Source organism: Mya arenaria, chromosome 9 (genome assembly GCF_026914265.1).
Source record: "Mya arenaria isolate MELC-2E11 chromosome 9, ASM2691426v1".
NCBI classification, from domain to species: Eukaryota; Metazoa; Mollusca; class Bivalvia; order Myida; family Myidae; genus Mya; species Mya arenaria.
The window spans coordinates 32,319,756-32,343,982 of record NC_069130.1 but is presented as its reverse complement, the minus strand read 5'-3'; the positions used below and the strand labels follow the sequence as shown (position 1 = coordinate 32,343,982).

The window sequence follows — 24,227 nt, the reverse complement described above, 5'->3', positions numbered from 1 at the left end:
TGCCACAACGCTTACACTGTTGCTGGGTGAAGGGGTCGATGTTGTGGTCACTAGATGAACGAAAGCAATGACACATGAATTAAATGGAAAACATAACATCACAACTCAACACATTTTGTCAAATCGAGTTTCTGAATTATTGTTAGTTCCAATACACTACGTTAATGTTTAGCCATTTCCATTTGTCAATTAGCATCTTTAGAAGATAATAGTAAAGTCAAAAGGACAAGAACAGACCACTCTAACAATAAAAATACACAGTTTAAACTGGGCCACTCAAGTTAAAATATAAATATTTTAGTAAGCATGTTTTTCCGACATTTTGACCAATATTAGAGTATTCCATGTTACCGTCAGAGTCAACTAGTTTATTTGGTACAGCAATGGTGGTTGCAGTTAACAAACTTATATAATTGTTGCTGAAAAATATCAATATATAACTTTATAGATAAGTTATTACTATCTGCGTACATGACACTATTATTTTGAATTACCTCAATGCTTTCATTCTATGTATTAGTCCCTGATCTTAAATGCAGAACTTGGTCAGAAGAAAATGGCCAACAATTAAAGAGCCGTCGTTCCACCGGCATTCGCACCGGAGATACAGTAACCCGTGTCATTATTTTTTAATTTGTCAATTAGACTTTGTTGTTACAGATGTTCGTTCTGCGCCTCTAACATACACACAACATAACCGTATATTCTATTCCTATATTAGGTAGGCTTTTTACCGAAGGGGAACCAGGGGAGGTCTGAATTCTTACCCCCTCTGTGTTCTCGACGTATCCAATATACAATCATTCCAGTATGACAATATTTAAAAATACATCGTCCTATTGCAAGGTTCTGTATAAGACAATAATCGTCATGAATGTATCAAATAATTAAAACATTATATTGTCGTAAATCAGGTCTCAGATACTTAGGAATACCACATTGGTTACACGTAACATCGGTCTGCATAGTTTAGTTTAAACATATGTATTCATTTCACCGAAATACATAAGCACAAAACACACATATAGAATGTGTCTGAATACAATGGTAGACATGCATAGTAATGCTAACATGAGTTCCTTTCCATGTTGGAGTAAATATCACTCGGCTTTACGATATCGAATATCAGTACAATAAGGTTAGAAGCTATGCATATAGATTCCATTTAGTTAGACTTAAAAGGGTGAGGTTTTGTCTGTGCCTTTTACTAAAGATGGCAGACTAAATGATCAAAATGCCGTGTTTTGTTTGGTATTTAACTACGTAAAAGGTATATTATGAATATTTCCACTGAGTAATAGTACCATTTTGTTTCTACAATGTTTAAATTACACTTGAATGAAAAAAATACTTCAAAACAGCATTTCATTTTGGAGAAAGCGGCACGTAAGCCATACACTTTAGTAAACATCGGAATCGTCCGTTTTCCTACACTATCTGTTTGTTACGTGATTTTTAAGTTGAAATCAAGAAAGGTGTTTTTCGTTAATGAAAAAAGTAGCCAAAATCTCACTTAATCCAGCACAGACTCACTGAAGTGTGGGCCTGTTAAAGGATGCATTTATAGTTTGGCAAGCGAAAGGAGCGGTCATTTAATTGAGTCGCTGTCTATTGATTTGTTTTATTATGTTTAAAAAATGCAAACCAATCGCAATAGCATAATGTTTAATTTTGATAGTGGTGGTAATAAAGATTGACTTCTATTTCTCTTATTGAGAAGAACAGATATACTATGTTTTATTGATTATTCTCGAATCGTTTACGTTTCCTGATTGGTCCCCAGTAAACATGTGACTGAAATGTAAAACGTGTTGACCGTAATAAGTTTATGGAATGTTTACATGCTATTGTAAACCATTAGCGAAGTAAAATAAGCAATTTTATCAATATCGGTAATAAAAGTTCAATTTACTTCTTTTTTAATCGTTAAGAGTATGACATTGGTATTATTTTATAACGAATGCTCCTATAGTTGTTTAATTTTGGAACACTGCATTGTATGCGCATAAAATGATTTGTTTTCGAGGCGAACTTGATAAATGTTACACGTGTATTGGTTCACGTGATGTGAATTGGGACGCTGATTTGAATTATCATGACGACATATTTAAGCATAGCAGACAACTTTTTTGGGTGTCTGGTGTTACATTTTAACGTAAAGATGGATGTGGTAGACGGCATCTACTCCCCTTTGAAAACTTGAACATTTGTTTTAAAGCTATTATCTTTGCCTAACTTTATGATTGTGCCAACGATAGGCGATGACAGACACAGTGCAAATTGAACCTAAAATAGTTAAAGCCAAAGCTTGATTCGATCATAAACAGAGTAGTGTATTAATTCATTCCGATCGAAGTACGTAAGTCGTTCCTATTTGTAGTGTGGGTATATGTAGCATGTTATATTGAGTAACGCAGGTATTGTTTCGTCGTTTACAACAGATGAATAACACTTCTGTTTAATATTGTTAAACAAGAAAGACCATTGATGCAAAGCAATGTCAAGGAATGTCAAGGCCAACAAGCATATTACAATCCATCGAACCGCATCCATGAAATTCTCAAAATGTTTGTAGTATTCTGCTTAACAACATAGGCTAAAGCATTGACATTGAAGAGTTTCAAGTTGAACATTTCATTAGGGGTGTGGTACATTAATGAACACGACAGAATTAGGGTGCTTGTGCACTGTACTTTTTGTCATTGCCACCTATCCATATACCAAGTTTTATTTCAATACCATGAGTATTTTGAAAGTAATGCTCTGGTCAAGAAAAAGAGGCGAAGGGCAATAATTATGTAATTAGCTGAAATACAGCTATAGTCATTGTGCACTGCACTTCCTCTTGTTGTGCTTTACCATTGAAAGATGTTTAATGAAATTCCAAAAAGTAGTTTTCTTGTTATGCCAAGGACAGGAAAAGGAACAAAAGGAATAACTCTTGCAATTCGCTGAAATAGAGTTATTGTTCTTGTACACTGCAGTTCTAATCATTTAGGAGGGGGCAACGTCACCATGCTGGAATGAAAACTTGAAGGGAAGAATAAGTTTCCTGATTATATGGGGAATTCATCATGAAGAAGTGACATGAAATAACAATTTTTGTAGTACATGTACTTTAATAAACATTATCATTTCGTCTGAAAGTTACAAACATAAATATAACATAATTATTGAACAGTTATATAAAAAGAGAACATTGTTTACTAGATGAAATGCATTTATAACATAACATGCCTTGTTTTTAGCTGTTCAATAATACTAAAATGTATGAAATTGGACAAATTGCATAAAAAAACTGGTCAATGGAGTTATAATGTTAACTTCTCCATTTATATGGTAAAGAAGAGTTGAAAATCGATGTTTTTAGTTGATAGTGATATTAACACAAAAATAGCATGTGTCTTATAGGACAATGGCAAGTTTTTTAAATATGATAAAAATAATGCATACAAACTGAATATGTATCAGACTATGTATGAAAGAAATAATACTGTTTCTATTTTTCACAAAGGTTTTGAAATACAACAATGCACATATAAGCATAAATAGGCCAAATATGCACAAAATAATAGTAAACAATGTGTGAAAGTGATACTGAACACTTAAAATAATTTCTTTGTGCATTAAATGAATATATACCAGAAAAGCAATACGAAATCAAGTCCAAAATGTATAATAACATGAAGAACACCCCTTTATGAATATCTTCATAACAAATCAGAGTACATGTAAACAATAATCATTTATATAATTAGTATCAAATGTGTCTACTTTAAAGTGTTTTTTCATTTGCATTAAATTAATATATACCAGAAAAGCAATTATAAAAATCCTTAAATGTATAAGAAACTGAAGACAACAAAGAATAACACCCATTTATGAATATCTCCAAAACAAATCAGAGGTCACCTAAACAATAATCATTTATACAATTAGTATCAAATGTGTCTAGTTTTTGTGTGTCTGTTCATTATCTTTAAATGAGCATCTTTAAAGTGAAACTCTTATTTGAAATCAATACATATAACAGGGCTTCCATTAAGAATTTGAAACTGGAAGTATAAACTTCCTGTCCATCAATTTTGGAAGTTTTACACTGAAATGAAGAAGTTAAAATCTCCCGAATACAATACCTTAATCCACTTTTTTCAATTAGAATGTTAAAAATCAAGTAATTTGTAACTTTAACTTGCTTAATTCAAGACTTATATTATAATAAATCATTTTATCTTAAGACTGATTGAAATTGTGACCATAAAAGTAATATTGACACAAGGTTTGATTATTTTGAACTTCCAAGCTTTCTACTTTGGTGGTTTTCTTCAAAATTATGGAAGTTTTTGTACTTCCTAGAAATCAATTTTGGAAGTTTTAACCCATTTCTAAGGAGTAATATACTTCCAAACTTCCTTTAATGGAAGCCCTGCATATAATTGTATTTATAACACACATCAAATTGACTGATAAAACAATAACTACTTACTAAATAATGCATTTACTGAAATAGTGTTTACTGATTTATAACAAGCTTGTGACCCTGTTTATAATAGCAGAAAGCATGACAAATATTAAATGATTGGTGATTGCTAAAAGATTAACTGTGGTCTACTATAGTATCAAAAGGCAGAAATACCATGTTTTATGTTCATTCTTATTAGCAAATTGAACTCAAAATCCTTCATTAGAAGCATTGTTGTTGACATCTATCAACCCATTTTGAAAAATCAAAACAATAATATTAATTGTGATAAGTCTTGTTTGGGAGTAAGAGTGCATCTTTAAAAATAGTGTGTGTTTTTTCACTTTATATGAAATATGTACCAATTCAATTTGACAAATGAGACAAAAAAAAATAAGTAAGGAAATAGAAGTAGTAATTGTACATAATACAAAACAACAAAAAAAATTGTCAAAGCTCAATATAACAGGAAATCTATATGAAAACAAAAATCATTAAAGGCCATAATTATTTAAACTAAATTAAGGTATTAGTAATACACACTTAAATAAAAGCTTTCACCGACAACATAGTTATTATCATGGTACACTATGAGACTTTTATCCAAATTTTGAAGATATTTTACCGTGAATTAAAAAAGTTATTTAAGTTTCATTACACCCAACCCCAAACTCCAAGGGCTACAAAGAGCGACAAGTAAATATTTTGTCTATATTTGATTTTTTTTTCACATTATCAGAGCTTATGAAATAAACACAACAGTTTCTGGTGAAATAAACTTCAGTTAACAGAAAACATAAGTTCAACCGAACAGCATTAATGATACACATGCAAAAAAATCATTTTGATTGATCTTGTGAGTGTTCTGAACAGAGCAGTATTTCGATGTTTGAAAATATAAAGCAGTTTTATAAATTCATACAAAATAATTAATATTTAGACAACCTGCTGAAATCATTTTAAATATTTTCTATGATGTCTAATGAACAATTTAAAAGACAATTTATGATAGTTTACCGTTCAATTTTGAAGAAAATATACATAATGTCATGTAACCATACATTTTATAGCTAATAAAATGCTTAAAAAGCAACCCTTTTCTTGTAAGAATTGATAAAGCTTTATTGGACTTATTCATAAAATGTAATCATTCAAATAAATGAATTTTACGTATGATACTAACTCAGAATTCAGATTTAAAAACAATGAATGTACTTTCAAATTAAAATATGTAAAGCAACAAGAGCACTATGTACATGTAGGCGGTAATGCCCCTCCAAAAATGTCAGAGTGAAAGTTCTCAACTAATTTGTCTTTTTAATATTATAACATGTAAACGGTCTCTGTAGGTAATCGATGTCTATTTGTTTTATTTTGTCAATGGTATTCTTACATTTAGAATTTTTCTCAATAAGTCTTCACTCTTCAACATTTGAAGTTTGGTCTATTCCCATGCGTTTGTACTTGTAGTGTGTGCACAGATACTAATTACTCAATGCTGATTTGGTTTTCATGCCTCTTCAGGTTCTTTATCCATCTAGAATGTTTAGTGCTGTAAAGGAAAAAAAAGTTCTTTAAAGCCTTTCTAACTTATTAGTATAGATAATAATACTGCCATACATATACAAAATAAAATATAAACAGTTTAATATTTCTCGACATTATTTAAAAAAACAACAAGCTGATACATACATGTAGATAATATATAAAGAAAATTACTAAATTTATCAATAAAATTCATCATCATCATCATCATCATCATCACCACCACCACCACCACCACCACCACTTGATTATTGAATACAGTGAGTTTATAAAACAACAAACACCAACTCAAATATGTTTTATATGAAATACTCACATCATCTCTATCAGATGTGACTCCCTTGTGGATGACATGGATGTCAAATCTGTCTCAATGATCCAACATAGTATTTAATGCAGGCTGGAATTCTTCATAACCCCAATTTGTTGACTTAGTAATATTCAGTCATTTTCATACCTGAAAGAAATTAGACTTCTGATTATCAACCGGCAGAAACTACAACTGTGAAAGACAAATGCACATGTATCAATTATACATTCTTCACTAATAACAGTTTTAGCCAAGAGTAAGTTGGTAGGCACAAATGTGTAGTTGTTGTGCATATGGTTGATAATGATTCACAACAGTACAGGGTTTTAACAAGACCTAAACCAAGCAAATGAATGCAGCTAGTGTCAAAGCTGTTTTGGCTTCCAGCCCGAAAACATGTACGTCTTTTCTTACAGGTTAATTTTGAAAATATGCAGTTTGTAAACAAATAATGGGTATGCTCATGTATTATGGTATGTTAAAAATAGGTCACCTACCAAAACACATCATTTTTAAACAAAATTTTAAGTCTTATATTTTTCTAAGATAAAACAATCAAATACAAGATTACATACTCATATCATATACATAAATAATGTGCATAAGTACATTTAACAATATGAAACATGTACATAATGCACCAGTGAATTGTTACCATGGCCCCCCAGGTCCGGGGTTATGCCGGGGATAGCCGGGGAAACAGCCGTGTTTTTACTTTTCAGGTGGCCCTGCAGTGCCGGGTGAATGCGGTGGTTTAGTCTTCGAGCAAAATATAGCGGGAAATATGCCTTACCTAGGCTCCCTGGGGTGCGGGGGCATATGGCAGGGATTTGACCATCAGTTCGTCCTCGCAGGACGAGGATTTTACCTGGGGTTGGCTGGACCGAAAGTAAAAGTCCCGGCTATTCCCCAGACCTGGGGGGCGTGGTTACAATTGACTGGTGCATAATGCACCAGTCAATTGTAACCACGCCCCACCACCGCATTCACCCAGCACTGCAGGGACACCTCGAAGGTAAAAACACGGTCCTTTTCCCCAGCTATCCCCGGTATACCGCCGACCTGGGGGGGGGGGGGGCGTGGTTACAATTGACTGGTGCATAAGTAGATGTAGTCCAAATAATTGTACGTTGACGGATTGTTTTTTTAGATTTTTGATATGGCAAATCCTTCACGTAGTTAGGGATTGGAAGAATCCCGTACAACACGTCTATTATTTTAGGGATTGGAAGAATCCCATATAACACGTCTATTATTTTAGACTAAAGTAGATGTAACATGTATATTTATAATAATATATAATTATAGTACATGTATGTAAAAATATTTACATGCTGTGTTAACATTTAGCAAATAAAAATGATTTAAGAATTCCAAAAAATAAATTAAAAAACGAACATTTTTGAACACATCAACGTACAAAACTACTCAAAGATACTTACATACATAGCCCTTTGATACTAATATCCCAGTTCCATGCCGATTGTTGACATTCGTTTTTTCGACAGAAAATCTTCTCTTACGCGTATAATTCACTTATAATCCACTACATTACATTTTACATTTCCTGCACATGATATTTCAGGTAACCAATCCAGGAAAACGTAAACGAATCGGGAACAGCTATTAAACTTATTTGTCGTTCTTCCGAAATAATGTTTTGAAGATAAATTGAAGACTATCTATTCACCCATAAATAGCATTTTTAACACCCATGCAATTACCACCCATTTGCATTTTTTAATCATTATAAAATAACAGTAAAACCCAACTGTCATCCAACTTAAAAAGCGCTCCTACCACTAACTAAAATAAATTCCCATTCCATAATAGGCGCGCACTTCAGTGCGGCGCCAATAAACATGCAACTGTTATACAAATGTCTCAATTATGATAACAGGAAAATAAGTAAACAGCAATAGCATGTGCACATGAAAAGTCTGTATTATAAAACATACACATCATTCTTACCAGCGTGTCTACAATTAGTTGAAGGTTGTATAAACTACAACAAAACTCGCAATATACATGTATCGTAAAAGTGGTCTAGCGTATCACAATGACTATCGTGATACGTTTTTCGGCATATCGTTACATCAAGTAAGTGTACGCATATACTGGACGAGAGCAGACAAGTGTTTTTTTTTATTGAACCGATAGAATAATATTAAAAATATATATATATGTATATTTCGTCTGTCATTTCGTGAGATCAATGGTCTTTCTTGTATTCAGAAATGTCTTTGTGTTCGGTTGTTTGTAATATCAATTTGTTAACTTTTTGTTTTTATATCTGTTATACGAAAACTTCAATTTCTCAGTCAAAAATTGGAATTTCTTAAAAAAAATAATTGATTTGTGTTGAGAAAAGAATAAGCTTTGTTAATATGATAATAACTCAATTTCGCCCATATACATCATTTGGACCCAAAATCTCATAGTGAGTTACATATTTAGATAGTCGAATCTCACCGTGTGCTCGTCAAACTGCACGGCGAGCCAGTGTGGGTTTCCTGCAGTGATATTTACCCTCGCTCTACAGTCGTATTTGAAAATGGATCCAAGATAGGTACTTCTGGTCGACATCTAGGTACAATAAGAATATTGTTCATGACCACGAATATGTCTGAATTCATTCTTACATAATAGACCTATCTATAACTAGAGGACAACAAACACATTTCGAATTCCTCAGTGATCGAGCTTTTAAAATGAAAGCATTTACATTCTTAAGTCGGTCATGTGTTGTATTGCATCAGCCTACTCTGCTTAACCAAACATGGATAAGATATTTCAGAGCGCCAAAAGAACAAGTTATGAGTTCAGAAAAACGCAAATTGAGAAACTAGGTTCCAGCAAAGACACTGTGCGTAAATACGCGTGTCTTGTTAAAAGACTAGCGAATTAAGGTCCGTTGAAATGCTGTGTTTCAAGGCATATTTGGCGTTGCCAGATAAAATACGCACGACAAAATTTGAGTGACCACTATATAAGTTGAGACTATGTTCTCAATAATAAAACTGCTTAAAACGAAACTAAGGCAGCGTTTCATCGCAATTCATAATAGCAGAGGAGAACGAACTTACCTGCAGAAATACCGGTAAATCCACATTGTAAAAGCAGATGCAGACATTGTCAGCATGTGTCGCTTGAATCGCGCTGATGACCAGCAGAAAATACCTTAGCATAGTGATCATAATTTTGTTGTAAAATGAGATACTATATCTTACCACATATACATAGTTCGAATAGAGCGTGAAAGGAAACACCGTGTAGGACATAGTTTAACTTACAGTTTGAAAGTAGTTTATACTAGTGAAGTACATTATGTTTGGTAAAGCTGAAACACTATAATTGATGTTGTGTTCGTTAATGCCGAATGAAGAAAATTTTTACTCGTATTTAAACGACAGAGATTTGTTGAAGAAGAGGTGTTCAATTTGGAAGTCCATGTTATACAATAAGATTTTGAATGAATTATAATAGAATAAACATGCTTCTGGTAAGGTTCGAGCCACTTTAACCAAAAACTATGTCGTGTACCGTACTCTATACGAAACATTCGACCACAACATCTACCATTACAAATAAACTTATTTTTGCTTCAATATGCGGAATTCGCTCAGATGGTAAGAACCAAGTGTTCTCTGTGTACAACATATAAGTGAGCATCCTATAATGAAATAAACTATTAAACGTTTTTCGCGAAACACATAATCACATCTAACGTTTATACCGATCGTAAGAATGCCACTAATATGTTAAAGTGACACTTTTATTCAAAATCAATACAAACACATGTATAACAAACTTCAATTTTGACTGATAAACCTATAACTTCTTACAAGACAATTCATTTATGAAACATATTACTTACTTATAACAAGATTGTAACCGTGTATTTAATAGCAGGAAGCGCAAACATATTAAATGATTGGTGAATGCTAAAAGATTTACTGTGGTCTACTATCGTCTCATGAGGTAGAAATACCGTGTTTTATTTGCATTTCATTCAAATTGAACTCGGTATCCTTCATAAGAACCATTGTGTTCGATATTTATGAATCCTTTTTGAAATGTTAAAACAATATTATTAATTGTGGTAAATCTGATCCGTGAGTAAGAGAGCATCTTTAAACATTTAAACTACTGTTGCTAGATATAGTGAATGCGTCAATTTGATTGTGAGTTTTACCAATTAGTATAGCTTGATATTTATCTGGGTTTGCTTGTAATTGATTTAAAGAGAGATAGTCGAGAGGTTGATTGTTTTCTGTGTCTTGTGTTGACTGAACTACCTCTTTATTTTGGTGCCAGTAAGAAGTTCAATTATTGTGTTGTCATTAGCGTAATTGTAGAGATGGTTATTGCTGGTAAATAGAAATATGTCGTTCATGAAGATGTTGAAGATCAGATGCCCTTGTATGGACCTCTTGGGGACACTTTTGAGAATGTGTTGACATGTGCTTGTGTGGTCGCCTAATTTGACTCTTTGTTTGCTTTCTGAGAGGTAACTTTTCAGTTGACCCCATGATAGATCTGCGAGACCATATTACTGGAAGTTGTGAATGGTGAGGTCGTGCGGAAGACAGCCGAAAGGCCATTAGTATTGAAAGCTAACTTGTAGTCACCCACACGCCTTAGCAGTGTAGTGTGACATTCAAAGTTTGACCTAAAAGCAGAAAGGTATGGGTCAAAATGGGTAACCATCTGATCATGTATGATTCGTATTTTTGATAGTAGGCTGACTGGTCTATATCTCTTTTCAATAAATGGGTTATCCTTCTTGTATAATGTTGTTACTTGTGCAAAGTTGAGGTTTCCCGGGAATCGGCCAAGTTTTATCATTGTGTTTGCCACGCTCGAATGGGTGTAGCAAGTGCTTATTTGCTTGCTATAATAACGTTTGGTGGTATTCGGTCGACCCCAGGAGTTTTTTTGAGATTGAGATTTTGGATAATTTTTAACAGTGTTTCATTCGACAGGTTGCTCTGAGTATGATTGGATTATCTTAATTAATAGGATAAGAAAGGTTTAATCTTAGGCCAAAAATCGTTTGAATTATGTTCACTTCACTCCTCCACTTCTTTTTTGAAAGTATGTTGTGAGTGACTGTCTTTTGACCTTTGGTTTTAGGTTTCTGAGTGTGCTATGTTTCTTCCAGTTATCAATACTTCTGTTGTTAAAGTATTGATGTTTTGCTTGTCTTGTTTTATATTTGATTCTCCTGTATTATGAATTCATGTAAGGGGGAGACCGACGTTTAGGTTTGTATGTGTTTAATTTGTGCATGCTACCCCTTGACGTAACAAAGTTTCATGACCCCAGTAAACATCACTGACATCATCAAATACCCGGAAATCCTGAAAAGGTACATAAGACAAATCATGGTTAAAAGCTGCAGGATCCAATTTTGATAGGATCTAAATGGCCTCCTCACCTTCTCACCGTACAATATAAATTTTACGGTACAAGATCTTTTGGCTCATCCGATTTCGCCATGGCGACACACCAAAGTTGTATGTGTTCAATCACACTAGTTCATGTACAGGTAAATGAATAGATACCTGTACTTACACTGAAAGAGGTGATAATCAAACATATATTCGCACACAGGAGAGAGCTCCCGCAGTAGTAGTCTATGAACATCACTATGAATTTAATAAACATCATAAAAAATGAGGTAATTGGTAAAGACAATAGAATTCAGAGGCTCAAAATGAGTATTCAAAGACATCACATACATTCAAGTTTATCAAATATTTAAAGACCGGATAGTCCCGTTTAACAAAAGTATGAATGAATATTGCACATGGATCATTCGATTCAAACAGTGATAGTGTTAACGTTTATAAAATGTGTTAAGTACAATTGGCATGCACAACTTTTAACTATTACATGCATGTCTTAAAATAATAAGAATTTTAATGTTTCAACGATTTTGTTTAAGAATAGCAGAGACCATTTTGCACATATTCACAAATTCGTTTTTTACGTATAGTTGTGTTTACCAACTGTTATATATGATTGATTGTCTATTCAAATATGTTTTATATACTGCTTACGCTCGTTAAAAATAGTACATCCGACTAAAACACGGAATTCGTCCCTAAGTTTGTTGCATGTTTGGCATTTCCTTTCATTGACAGATTCCAATTGCCCGTTTCTGTTGAAAGTCTGTGGTTTATTGTTATAAACTTGATAAGTGGATAGAATAATGATTTTGGTGTTGAATGAAGATACTTTTCAAAGCCAAAAGACGTTTTGAAAATATTATAAAATTGACTGTTGCTAGTACGTTCAATTTATTATTATTATTATTATTATTATTATTATTATTATTATTATTATTATTATTAAATAATAATCATTATTATTATTATTTCATTATTATTATTATTATTATTATTTTTATTATTACTCGAATCTGAAAAGCAAATGATCTTAGTCAGAATCCTAAATATGTTGTAAAATCTCTGTAAAGTCTGTAGTTGGCAACAAGTTATTATGTTTTTCGATTCCTCAACTATGGACTCAACTTTAATACTAGCTTAATGTTCAGTTTTAACAAATAAATAAAAGCATATATATTACCCTAAGATAATTTCATTTTACGACTGAGATCTTTATTTAAACACTTTGTGATAATATTCTTGAAAGGGATTCTGTCCGAGTTCTGTTAAGTATTACATTGACCTATTTTACATACGCAGACATAAACAAGAGGTTTCTGAATGCAACGGGAACACATCATGCTGACTGAAAGAAAAGTCGTGTTTTGTTAGCTACCGATTGTTTTAAGATCGATTGTCATTTCAATACACTTTTTTGGAATCGTCGATTTAACAACGTACGCCGGAGACGGGTCGATAACTATATATACTGACATTATGTTGTGGGTGTTCATGTCTGCCACTAGCGAAAATAGCAAAAGCAAACGTATCAGTGTGCAATACGAGGATTGGTTAAAACAAGTTCATAGACATATAAATATGTTTTATTGAAAATTAATCAAAATATTTAAGAAAAGTTATATCATGATATTTTTGGCTGAACTTTTACTCTTAAACAGCATGATTTTATTGTTTCACACTGGTTTTCAATATAACAAGATCTGCTATTCTGACATGTGATTGACTAAACATCCAGTAAACGTTTCTGCTTCGAAGGTTAAAATAATGTAACACGTCCAAGAACGTTTCTATAAACACAATATCATACAGAGTAATTGAATTGTATGTATATATCTGTTAATATTACCACCCTTCTACACATTTTTATAACAGTTTGGTATCTAAAAGTAAATCCATCTTAGCCCGGTTTAGATGTTATATTGATATGTGTTAAAATTCGTCCGGATTTATGCATATACGAGCAGTATTGACGACTAAACAGCAGCAAATAGGTTATGTGTTCTTTATTTAAATGTATAACATAGAACATATCTTGTTATTTCCTTTATAAATTAATGAATCAGCCGACTAGAACTGCCGAGTGTTGTGATTCCGACTGCAGTTCTGAAAAAAAAACCCGGAACAAGTGAGTGATTGTGGTGATTGATTAGTAATAGAGTAGTTAGTCCCAAGTTAGTAGTTAGTAGTAAGTCTTATTGGTGTCCCTATGGATGACTATGCGGGCATGGACATACTCTCTTTTATGACTCAGACTAACTCTTAACTGAAGATTTTAGAAGATTTTCAAAAGAGAAACACGTGAAATGTTGATAAGTAGACTTATACACGTATCAACAACATGAAAACGTCAGTCGATTGTCAACATTTTCACTAGCACTGTAAATAAACAACACACTATCTAATGGTAAGGAATTACACTTTTTTATTATATACAATTTTCTAAAATTCGAGACTACTCACTAAATTCACAGAGCCCGTAGTGATGGTTTTCTCCATTACCGAACATGAACAAACCGGGAGAACAATCACCGTCGTCCCAGACACCCCCTCTCGCCGGGTCCAAGATCACACAGTCTTTAGAGCCATGGTCAACATGGCCACTCACCCAGTTGGTATAGGTAACCTTTTCACCTGACAATCATACAGACATATCTAACAAGATATAGTAATGGTTCGATCTAAACAGTACGATGATACAGATATATGACATTACAATAGACAAAAGATCTCAATCGCCCCAGACTCCCGTCCCAGATTTCAAGATCACACAGTCTTGAGTTTGATGGTCACGATGGCCGATAACCCACCTGACAATGATACAGATATTTAAAGGCCACCTTCTCAATTTAACAATAATGCATATAATGCGATACTAGATATGGCGGAGGTATGATATCAATCTTTCCGGACTTCCTATTGACAAGTCCAAGATTACACAGTCTGAGTGTGGTCAACATGGTCGCCCACTTAGTTGGTAAATTTAGACACTTATCTCATCTAACAACACGACTAATTTTAATGCAAAGCATCAAAGACCTCGTGTATGTTTTTGTTACATGAATTAAAGGAAGCAGATGCAGTTCACCAGAAATAAAGTATGGGGTTCCTGGATAGTAGCTTTTTTCAGGTATTTAACGAAAACTGACCTTGACCTTTGACCAGCTGACGTCAAAATAGTAAGGGTTTTGGTCATGTTTGAGGGACCTCTGCATTTTTTAATTATTGAAAGGAAAGTGCATCTTTTTAGCTTACGATAACAACGACCTTAGCCTTTGACCCACTGATCACAAAAGCAATAAGGTTCATTTGCTGGTCATGACCAACCGGTCGACAAAGTTAGAGGTCGTTGGGCCATAGCGATCTTCAGATATTGATCGGAGACCGATATTTAGCATATGTTCAGCATATGTTCATCACCAACTTTACCTTTGATCCACTAAACTAAACAATTATATGTTTCATCTGCTGGTCATGACTTATCGCACTACCACGTTTGAGGTCCCTGAGCCAAAATGTTCTTCAGATATATTTCCAACTGATGGTCACCACGACCTGTAACTACTGACCTCAAGAACCCTGAGGCTAAGTGGTCTTCTGATAGTGATCGAAAACTGATTTTCACCTAAAAATAATCTTTAGGTCACAACGACATTGACATTTGACCATATTACCTCAATATCAAAAGGCATTATTTCCTTATGATTAGCGACTTGCCTTTAAAGTTTAGTCATGGTCAAATTAAGAATAATATACATTTTTGTAAGTTAAAATTATATGTACATTTGTATTACAAAAAATAATGGAAATAAAATATTTCCGAACTAATCTAAGTTATGACATTATATGACCAGTGAGATACTTAACCTCACAAGAATGCTATACGTCTAAATTCCCAGGCCCATCATCTTTAGTAATGTAACGTATCGAAAAGTGACTTCTCTTTACCGTTTTGACATTTATTTTAAGAACCCAGTTTTATTTTTCGCATTTATCGTATTAACAAACATGCTATACAACCGAAAGTTAAGTCTAACTGTAGCAAAAATATTTATATATATATATATATATATACAAATTTTAACTAGGTAGTATTGTGTTAAAATATTTTTTTAAATTTATAATTACCACACTTATACCGTTATTTTATTTTTTTCAATTAAAAGCCAAATTATATTAATTTGAAGAAATGGAGAATATAGGACAATGATACGACCAAGCTTATTGCATAGTTAGGGTAACGTATAATTCCTACATTGTATCATTTATACCGTTTTATGAAATAATGAATTGTCATTGAATTTTCAAGTTCAGATTTATTTAAATATCAGAGTAGCAATACATCCTCCTTAATTTGTTCTGAGCTTTGATGAATCGGGTCCTAAGGTTCGTGAACCAAGCTATATAAACCGTAATCTACGAGTTTGGGGACAAGTGATTATTTTAAATACCCATTAAACGTGTCCAAATGTGTGTAATAATTGTAAAAGACATACGTTTTGCATTTTAATCTTTCTTTTTTCGTTAATCAGCTTATACAATTGTTTGATCATAATGGTTGTTTTTATCAAATATATTTTATAGTTTTTATTATACAATAATAGGGTTGTCTGCTCCATTTGTATCACACTACTCTCCATGGTTCAACATTGAAACCTATTCAAAACTTGTTCCAAACGTTTCCACGCTCAATGTCAATAATACATGTATACGAGCATACAAGACTACTATGGTATATTCTGCTGTTTCGAATCATATCGTATAATTGCATCAGACGCTGTCGAAGACTAACACCAATGCATGCATGAAACGGGATAAACTCCGGTGATTGGACAGAGAACATACATGTATACATTTACAATGCCGACTCTGTTTAGGAGAGCCAATCAGTTAACAAATATTCCTTAGTCAAGACTATTTGCTCGAGGATTGATCAGTAAACTATTGTCCTCGGTCGATATGAAATTGTCTGCCGAAAATGAAAGGGCCATGTTGCGGTTAAAAGTGTAGTAAGAACTGTACATTGTTTCTCCGAATGACTTCCCATGCTACTAGGCAAATGTAGACAAAAAGCACGAACCGCGTAACTTTTGAACACAGTTCGATTCGTTTAAAAATAAGTATTGAGCATGTTCGAAAAGTTTAAATTTCAGATCATACTTTTAAATTAATGGAAGTGTAATTCAACATAATTTCTGTTAAAATTTCTCCGATTTGTTAATAGATATAGCAAAATGAAAGAATATGCAACTAACCAAACGAAAATATTTACCTGTGCACATCACGATGTATTCATTGAACCTAATAACTCGTTTACCAGGGATTTAATAAACATAATATCTTACATACCAGAGAGCCAGTGGTAGACGCCTTCAGATCCTTTGTCAAATAATCCGACCCACACCGTGGATCGTGGATCATGTCGCATCATGAAGCCCTGGATGTATTGTTGCTCAGTGGCGTCGTTGATGGACACAAGATGGCCGCCTGACCTTCGGCAGATATCATCAGCGTTACCCCAGGTCATCGTGGTTTTGAGCAGTTCGTAGCAGCTTTGGTTGAATTGTCCAACGGTTAAATGGTTTGTCTGGGCGTAATACTGCACTCGGCTAGGACAAACGTGAACATCGCCTAAGATTGTACATTTTATTTCGTCTTTGATACGAGCATTTTATATTACTTATATTAATTTTACCAATAGTCATCGTATCGACTTTCACATATTAACGACGAATGTGAATAATTGTGCGATAATCTAATTTTTTAATTTTTATTTTTGCATGTCAAAACGAAACACACAGAACTATGATAAAAGCTTTACTTATTCTAGAATATTGGCAAACACTAATATCAGAGTATACCCTGTTACCGTCAGTGTCAAGTTGGGTATTTGGTACAGCAGTGGTGGTGGCTGCTAACAAACTTGTTGCTGAAAAATATCATTGTAATGATTTTTAACTGCAACTTTTTTGTTTTAATTATTGTTATTATAGATTTGAATGACCAAATAATAATCACGTTTCAACATACAAAAGCATGCCATTTGTGATTTTATTTAAACGCTTAGGAAAAAGCGTACAAATTAACTCAAATTCTAACAATTACACTAACCAAATTCGCATATGTAACCATAGTCATCTCCACAAGGCGTATCTTCCCATTGTCCATTATACGCCATATCTATTCTGACACAGTCTTCGTGAAGGAGAATCTCGGGTAGTAGAGAATCCCTACCTGGATGCCAATGTGTGTAGTTCACGGGAGATTCTACATTGAAACAATGTGAGCTAGATTCGGGTTCGTTAAAAGCCTCATTTGATTTTTTTTGATTTTTTCATCATTGCAATTGATACATTAGATGATAGAAATCGATTGGTCTTCTTCGATTACAGCAAAGGGCTTACAAAAAGGTTCTCTATGCAAAATATGTTGATAACAAATAATTTGGTGTTAGTGTTATTTACTCAAGGGCAGTTATGTCAGGTGCGGCCAGGTTTCCTGGTTCATTGTTTGGGGTGAAAAACGTCCTCGATTAGGCGAGTATAAACATTGTTTTTGATATGTTTCAACGCTATCTTTTAGAAACGACCTTGTGCACCGAATGAAGAGCAATTTCTTGTTTACGTTGACGCTTGTTTTAGATGAAAATTATGTCTGTATTAAAATATCTCATGAAAACAATGCTCGTTCTTACTAGGCTTACCGACTCACTCATTGCACTATACATGTATGCTTCAAAAGTATGATTTAATACCGTTCTCATTCGTGCAAATCTTATCCGATGCCTTGTTCTAATCAATGACAGGTATGGATATTGTTTTCCGAGTGCAGATCAAGTTTTAATGATAAAACGGGACATTTAAGAAAATGCTTACTGGTTCATTCTGTACATTTTTAAAACCCAGGTTCATCCAAAATCTGGTACATATTTGGCATACTAGAATAACGGAGTATGATAAGTGAGCATCAGTTTGGTGTTTAAGAAGGGCATTGTCAAAATAAGGTGTATTTTTGTTATAGGTACTACATAACTATTACTTTAAACTTGAAACAGGGAATGTGAACGTTGATTACGTTGATTTTAAATTAGTGTTCGTCATGATTGACGTCAGTTCCCGACAACGCACGCGCTATTTAGTGAAGAATAATAGGGTAATAGGGTAATTACTAAGTACTGCGTTTTTCATCTGGGAATTTGTATTCGACTCGAGTGGATATTTCAGATGCAGGAATTCATGAGCCTCGTGACAGTGACCAGCGTTGCCGGATGTGTAAGCTAATATATGACTCACCTGAGCTCCAAACAAAATGCTCCTCTGTAGCGCGATCGTTGAGACCAATCCAGACATGGTTATGATGGTACTGCTTCACAACGTCGTAAAGGCGATTCTGTTGATTATCGTTATTGATATGTACAAGGTGTCCCCCTCTTCTCTGACAATCGCCTTCAGCAGACGTCCATGATGTTGGTGTATGGACCAATTCATAGCATGTGTTGTCCATAGTAAACAGTTGGCCGTGGAAGGTTATAGCATGTTGAAAATACTTTTCAGCACATCCATACTGAACTAAAAAGTTAAGGAAATAACTTACTTACAGTGCATCACGCATGTTAGACGTCAAATTGAAGTGTAACCGATTTAACTGCCTTGTCCATTACATAAGCAAAACGTAATGTTAAGTTTAGAATAATCCTTCAATCGTAAAGGTTCACTGACATGTGCTTTAAAGTGTTCGTGTTCTTGCATTTTTATCTTGACTATAATTGCTACGTACCTCCTGGAATGGCGGAAGTTGCAACGGTGGAATCCATAACGGTGGTGGTTGTTGTTAAGGTAGATGATGTAGTCGATGACTTAATTGTAGATTCTGTATATGGAACAGGAGTTTGAGCTGAAGTAGTGGCTGTTGGTGATGGAGGAGTCGTCATTTCTGTTGAGGTTGTGACTGTAGTCGTTGTTGTGATTGGTGACGGGGTGGTCTCTGTTGTTATTGGTACTGTTGTTGAGGTAGTAGAAGGATTAGAAGGTGGTGTCGATGTTGTCATCATCCCCGTTATTGTGATAGTGTGCGCCACAACGCTCACACTGTTGCTGGGTGAAGGGGCCGATGTTGTGGTCACTAGATAAAGGAATGCAATGACACATGAACTAAATGGCAAACATAACATCACAACTCGACTTTTTTAGCAAATCGAGTTTCTGAATTATTGTAATTTCCAATACACTACGTTAATGTTTAGCCATTTGCATTTGTCAGTTAGCATCTTTAGAGGATAATAGTTAAGAACAGACCGCTCTAACAATAAAAATACAAAGTTCACAGTCGGCCGCTCAAGTTAAAGCTGCACTCTCACAGATTCCCCATTTTTACAACTTTTTTATTTTTTGTCTTGGAAATGACATTTTTTGGCGTAATCATCTGCAAACCAATGATATAAGATTGCTGACAAAAAACTCAGATTGTAGAATTTCATATTTTCGTTCGAAAATTAATATTTTATGGCATAAACCGTTACTAACGGTGCAAGAAAAATGCATAAAGCATCAATTTTTTAATTTAAATATAAAAATCTGCGATCAAATTTTTTGTCAGGAGTCTTATATATCTGGTTTTCATGGATTTTCGCAAAAATTGGCTCGTTTCAAGACAAAAAATAAAAAAGTAGTCAAAACACATATGTGAGAGTGCAGCTTTAAAATATAAATATTTTGACATATTGACCAATAATAGAGTATCCCATGTTTCCGTCAGTGTCAACTTGTATATTTGATACAGCAGTGGTGGTTGCTGTCAAACTTGTTGCTGAAAACTATCAATGTATAGATTAATAGTTTAATATTGATATCCGCGTACATGACTCTATTATTTTGAATTACCTCAATGCTTTCATACAGTCCCTGATCTTAAATGCAGTACTTGGTCAGAAGAAAATGCCCAACAATAAAAGAGCCGTCGTTCCACCGGTATTCGCACCGGATATACAGTAACCCGTGTCATTATTTTTTTGAATTTGTCAATTAGACTTTGTTCAAGATTTCGATTGTTACAGATGTTCGTTCTGCGCGGTGAGCTCTTGTTCATTAGTAAGTAAGTAAAGAATTTAAACGTTTCGATTTACTAACCATCCTCGATGAACAGTCTCAATCAAACTGAAGTTGTTGTTTCATAACTGTAGGTGTCTTTGGTGCTTCGTAAGGTTATGTGTTCCAAAATGAATTTATCAGAGAATTAGTATCGAATCTACCGGTTTGTATAATCAGACCCGCCGGTCTCTGTACAGCCTAACATTATATTTCTAAAACCAATAAAAAAACACTGGCATTTTTTGTTGTAAATGATATCTTTATTAGCAAGATAAACTTCTGTTTATGTAATAGTTAGATAACAAGAAGTAAATTCTTAATGATAAAGAATGAGCGGAATTAGCGTAGCGAACGAGGCCTTCTTAAACATTTAGAAGTTACTTCAGGTCATTTAACTGACCTAGAATACAATCTCATTAGCTGATACACTATCAATGCAAAATCTGACGCACTGGCGTGAATCGGAGTTCCAGAAGGCGGACATTTAAACAAGCGCGAAAGTTGAAATTCTAAATGATTAAGTCTACTATTTAATTATTGCCTATCTGAAATTTCAGGTTGTAGGTTGTATTCTTAATCACGAGTAAGCGTTTTATTGATGGGTCATACACATCTTACTGGAATAAGACCAAAGGATGTTTACACATAACATAACCGTATATTCTATTCTTATATTAGGTAGGCCTCTTACCGAGAGGGGAACCAGGGCAGGTCTGAATTCTTACCCCCTCTGTGTTCTCGACGTAACCAATCTACAATCATTCCAGTTTGACAATATAATTAAATACATTACAAGGTTCATGTATGAGACAATATTCATCATGAGTATATCAAATAAATTCAACATTATATTGTCGTAAACAAATTCTCAAATACTTAGAAATAACACATAGGTTACACGTTGAATGGGTCAGCATAGTTTAGTTTAAACATATTTATTCGTTTCACTGAAATACATAAGCACAAAACAAACGTATAAAATGTGTCTGAATACAATGGCAGCAATGCTGATATGAGTTCCTTTCCACGTTGAGGTAAATATCACTCGGCTATCCGATATCGAATATCAATACAATAATGTTAGCAGAAATGTATATAGATTCCATTTAGTTAGACTTAAAAAGGGTGAGTTTTTGTTTGAGTCTGTAACTAAAGATGGCAGACTAAATGATCAAAATGCCGTGTTTCGTTTGGTATTTAACTACGTAAAAAAGATATATTTTATGAATATTTCCACTGAGTAATAATACAATTTTGTTTCTGCAATGTTATAACGCTTGAATGAAAAAATACTTCAAAACAGCATTTCATTTTGGAGAAAGCGGCACGTAAGCCATACACTTTAGTAAACATCGGAATCGTCCGTTTTCCTACACTATCTGTCTGTTACGTGATTTTAAGTTGAAATCAAGAAAGGTGTCATCTGTTAATGAAAAAGTAGCCAAAATCTCACTTCATCATACACAGACTCACTGAAGTGGGGACCTGCTTTAGGATGTGTTTATAGTTTGGCAAGCGATAGGAGCGGTCATTTAATTGAGTCGTTTCCTATTGATTGGTTTTATTATACTTTTTTTTTTTACAAATTGCAAACCAATCGCAACAGCATAATGATATTTGATAGTGGTGGTAATAAAGATTGACTTATATTTCTCTTATTGAGAAGAACATATATAATATGCTTTATTGACTATTCCGGAATCGTTTACGTTTTCTGATTGATCGCATGTAAATATGTGACTGAAATGTAAATCGTGTTGACCGTAGTTACGAGTATGTGATTGCGGAAGATGATGTTTTATTATTTTATGTAATGTGCATATGCTTTTGTAAACCATCAGCGAAAAATATAAGCAATTTTATCAATATCGGAAATAAAAGTTCAATTTACTATTTTTTTTTACTTTCTTCGGTATTAATTTATAACGAATGCCCATAGTTGTTTAATATTGAAACACGGCTAAGTATGCGAAAACAATGATTGGTTTTCGAAACGAACTTGATAAATGTCACAAATTTATTGGTTGATGTGAATTGGGACGCTGAATTGAATTATCTTTAGAATATGACGACATACTTAAGCAAAGCAGACAAAATTTTCGGCTGTCTGGTGTTACACGTTAACATAAAGATGTGGTAGATTACACGGCACCTACTTCCCTTTGAAAACTTGAATATTTGTTTTAAAGCTATTATCTTTGCGTATATACTTTTTGATTGTTCCAACGACAGGCGATGACAGACACAGTGTAAATTGAACCTAAAATAGCTAAAGTCAAGACTTGATTCGATCATAAACAGAGTAGTGTATTAATTGATTCCGATCAAAGTACGTTTCTATTTTTAGTGTAAGTATTAGTAGCATGTTACTTGGAGTAACTGAGGTATTGTTTCATCATTTAGTTGCATAAATGGTGTTTCTTGTATTTAGTAATGCCTTTATGTTTTGTTGTTTGTAATATTGATGTTTGGGCTATTTTTAGATAGTCGAATCTCACCGTGTGCTCGTCAAACTGCAGGGCGAGCCAGTGTGGGTTTCCTGCAGTGATATTTACTCTCGCTCTACAGTCGTATTTGAACATGGATCCAAGATAGGTACTTCTGGTCGACATCTAGGTACAATAAGAAAATTGTGCATGACCACGAACATGTCTGAATCATTTTTACACACCTATCAATACCAAGAGTACAACAAAACACATTTCGAATTCCTCAGTGATCGAGCTTTTAAAATGAAAGCATTTACATTCTGGAAACGTGATCTTAAGTCGGTCATGTGTTGTATTGCATCAGCCTACTCTGCTTAACCAAACATGGATAAGATATTTCAGAGCGCCAAAAGAACAAGTAATATGTTCAGAAAAACGCAAATAGAGAAACTAGGTTCCAGCAAAGACACTGTTACAAATACGCGTGTCTTGCTAAAAAAGTAGTGGATAAGGATTAAACGCTGTGTTACTAAGCATTTTTTTTTGCGTTGCCAGATAAAATTCGCACGACAAAAATTGAGCGACCGCTATATTAACTGAGAGTATGTTCTCAATTTAATCACTGCCTAAAACAGATATGAAGGCAGATTTTTATCGCAATTCATAAAAGCAGAGGAGAACGAACTTACCTGCAAAAATACCGGTAAATCCACGTTGTAAAAACAGATGCAGGCATATTCAGCATGTGTCGCTTGAATCGCGCTAATGACCAGCAGAAAATACCTTAGCATAGTGAACACAATTTTGTTGTAAAATGAAAATACTTTAGCTTACCACATATACATAGTTCGAACAGAGCTGATAAGAGAGCGTGAAAGGAAACACCGTGTAGGACATAGTCTTACTAACAGTTTAAAAGTAGTTTATACTAGTGAAGTACATGTACTTTATGTACTTTGGAAGTCCATGTGTTTCAATAAAATT

The 24,227-nt window shown here is 33.9% G+C and overlaps 1 protein-coding gene across 1 annotated transcript; it reads right to left on the bottom strand.

Moving 5' to 3' along the window:
- Positions 1-13,722: 13,722 nt before the first annotated feature.
- Positions 13,723-24,026, bottom strand: LOC128203138 (macrophage mannose receptor 1-like). Its single transcript, XM_052904425.1, has 10 exons — positions 23,933-24,026; positions 23,313-23,426; positions 21,506-21,566; positions 19,505-19,849; positions 19,021-19,296; positions 17,840-17,995; positions 17,598-17,657; positions 17,078-17,359; positions 14,192-14,362; positions 13,723-13,834 (listed from the first exon to the last, which is right to left on the bottom strand). The coding sequence occupies exons 2-10, from the start codon at positions 23,424-23,426 to the stop codon at positions 13,791-13,793; spliced, it is 1,509 nt and encodes a 502-aa protein (XP_052760385.1). The 5' UTR covers positions 23,933-24,026; the 3' UTR covers positions 13,723-13,790.
- Between the last annotated feature and the right edge of the window lie 201 nt (positions 24,027-24,227).

What these genes read in the sequence shown, in the direction of transcription:
- LOC128203138 (XM_052904425.1), bottom strand. Translation starts at nt 23,426, where the DNA reads ATGTCGACCAGAAGTACCTATCTTGGATCCATGTTCAAATACGACTGT. An exon ending in TACCCAACTTGACACTGACG is followed by an intron (nt 17,360 to 17,597) that starts GTAACAGGGTAT and finishes GTACAATCTTAG; the next exon opens with GCGATGTTCACGTTTGTCCT. An exon ending in CGTCTACCACTGGCTCTCTG is followed by an intron (nt 14,363 to 17,077) that starts GTATGTAAGATA and finishes TATGATTGTCAG; the next exon opens with GTGAAAAGGTTACCTATACC.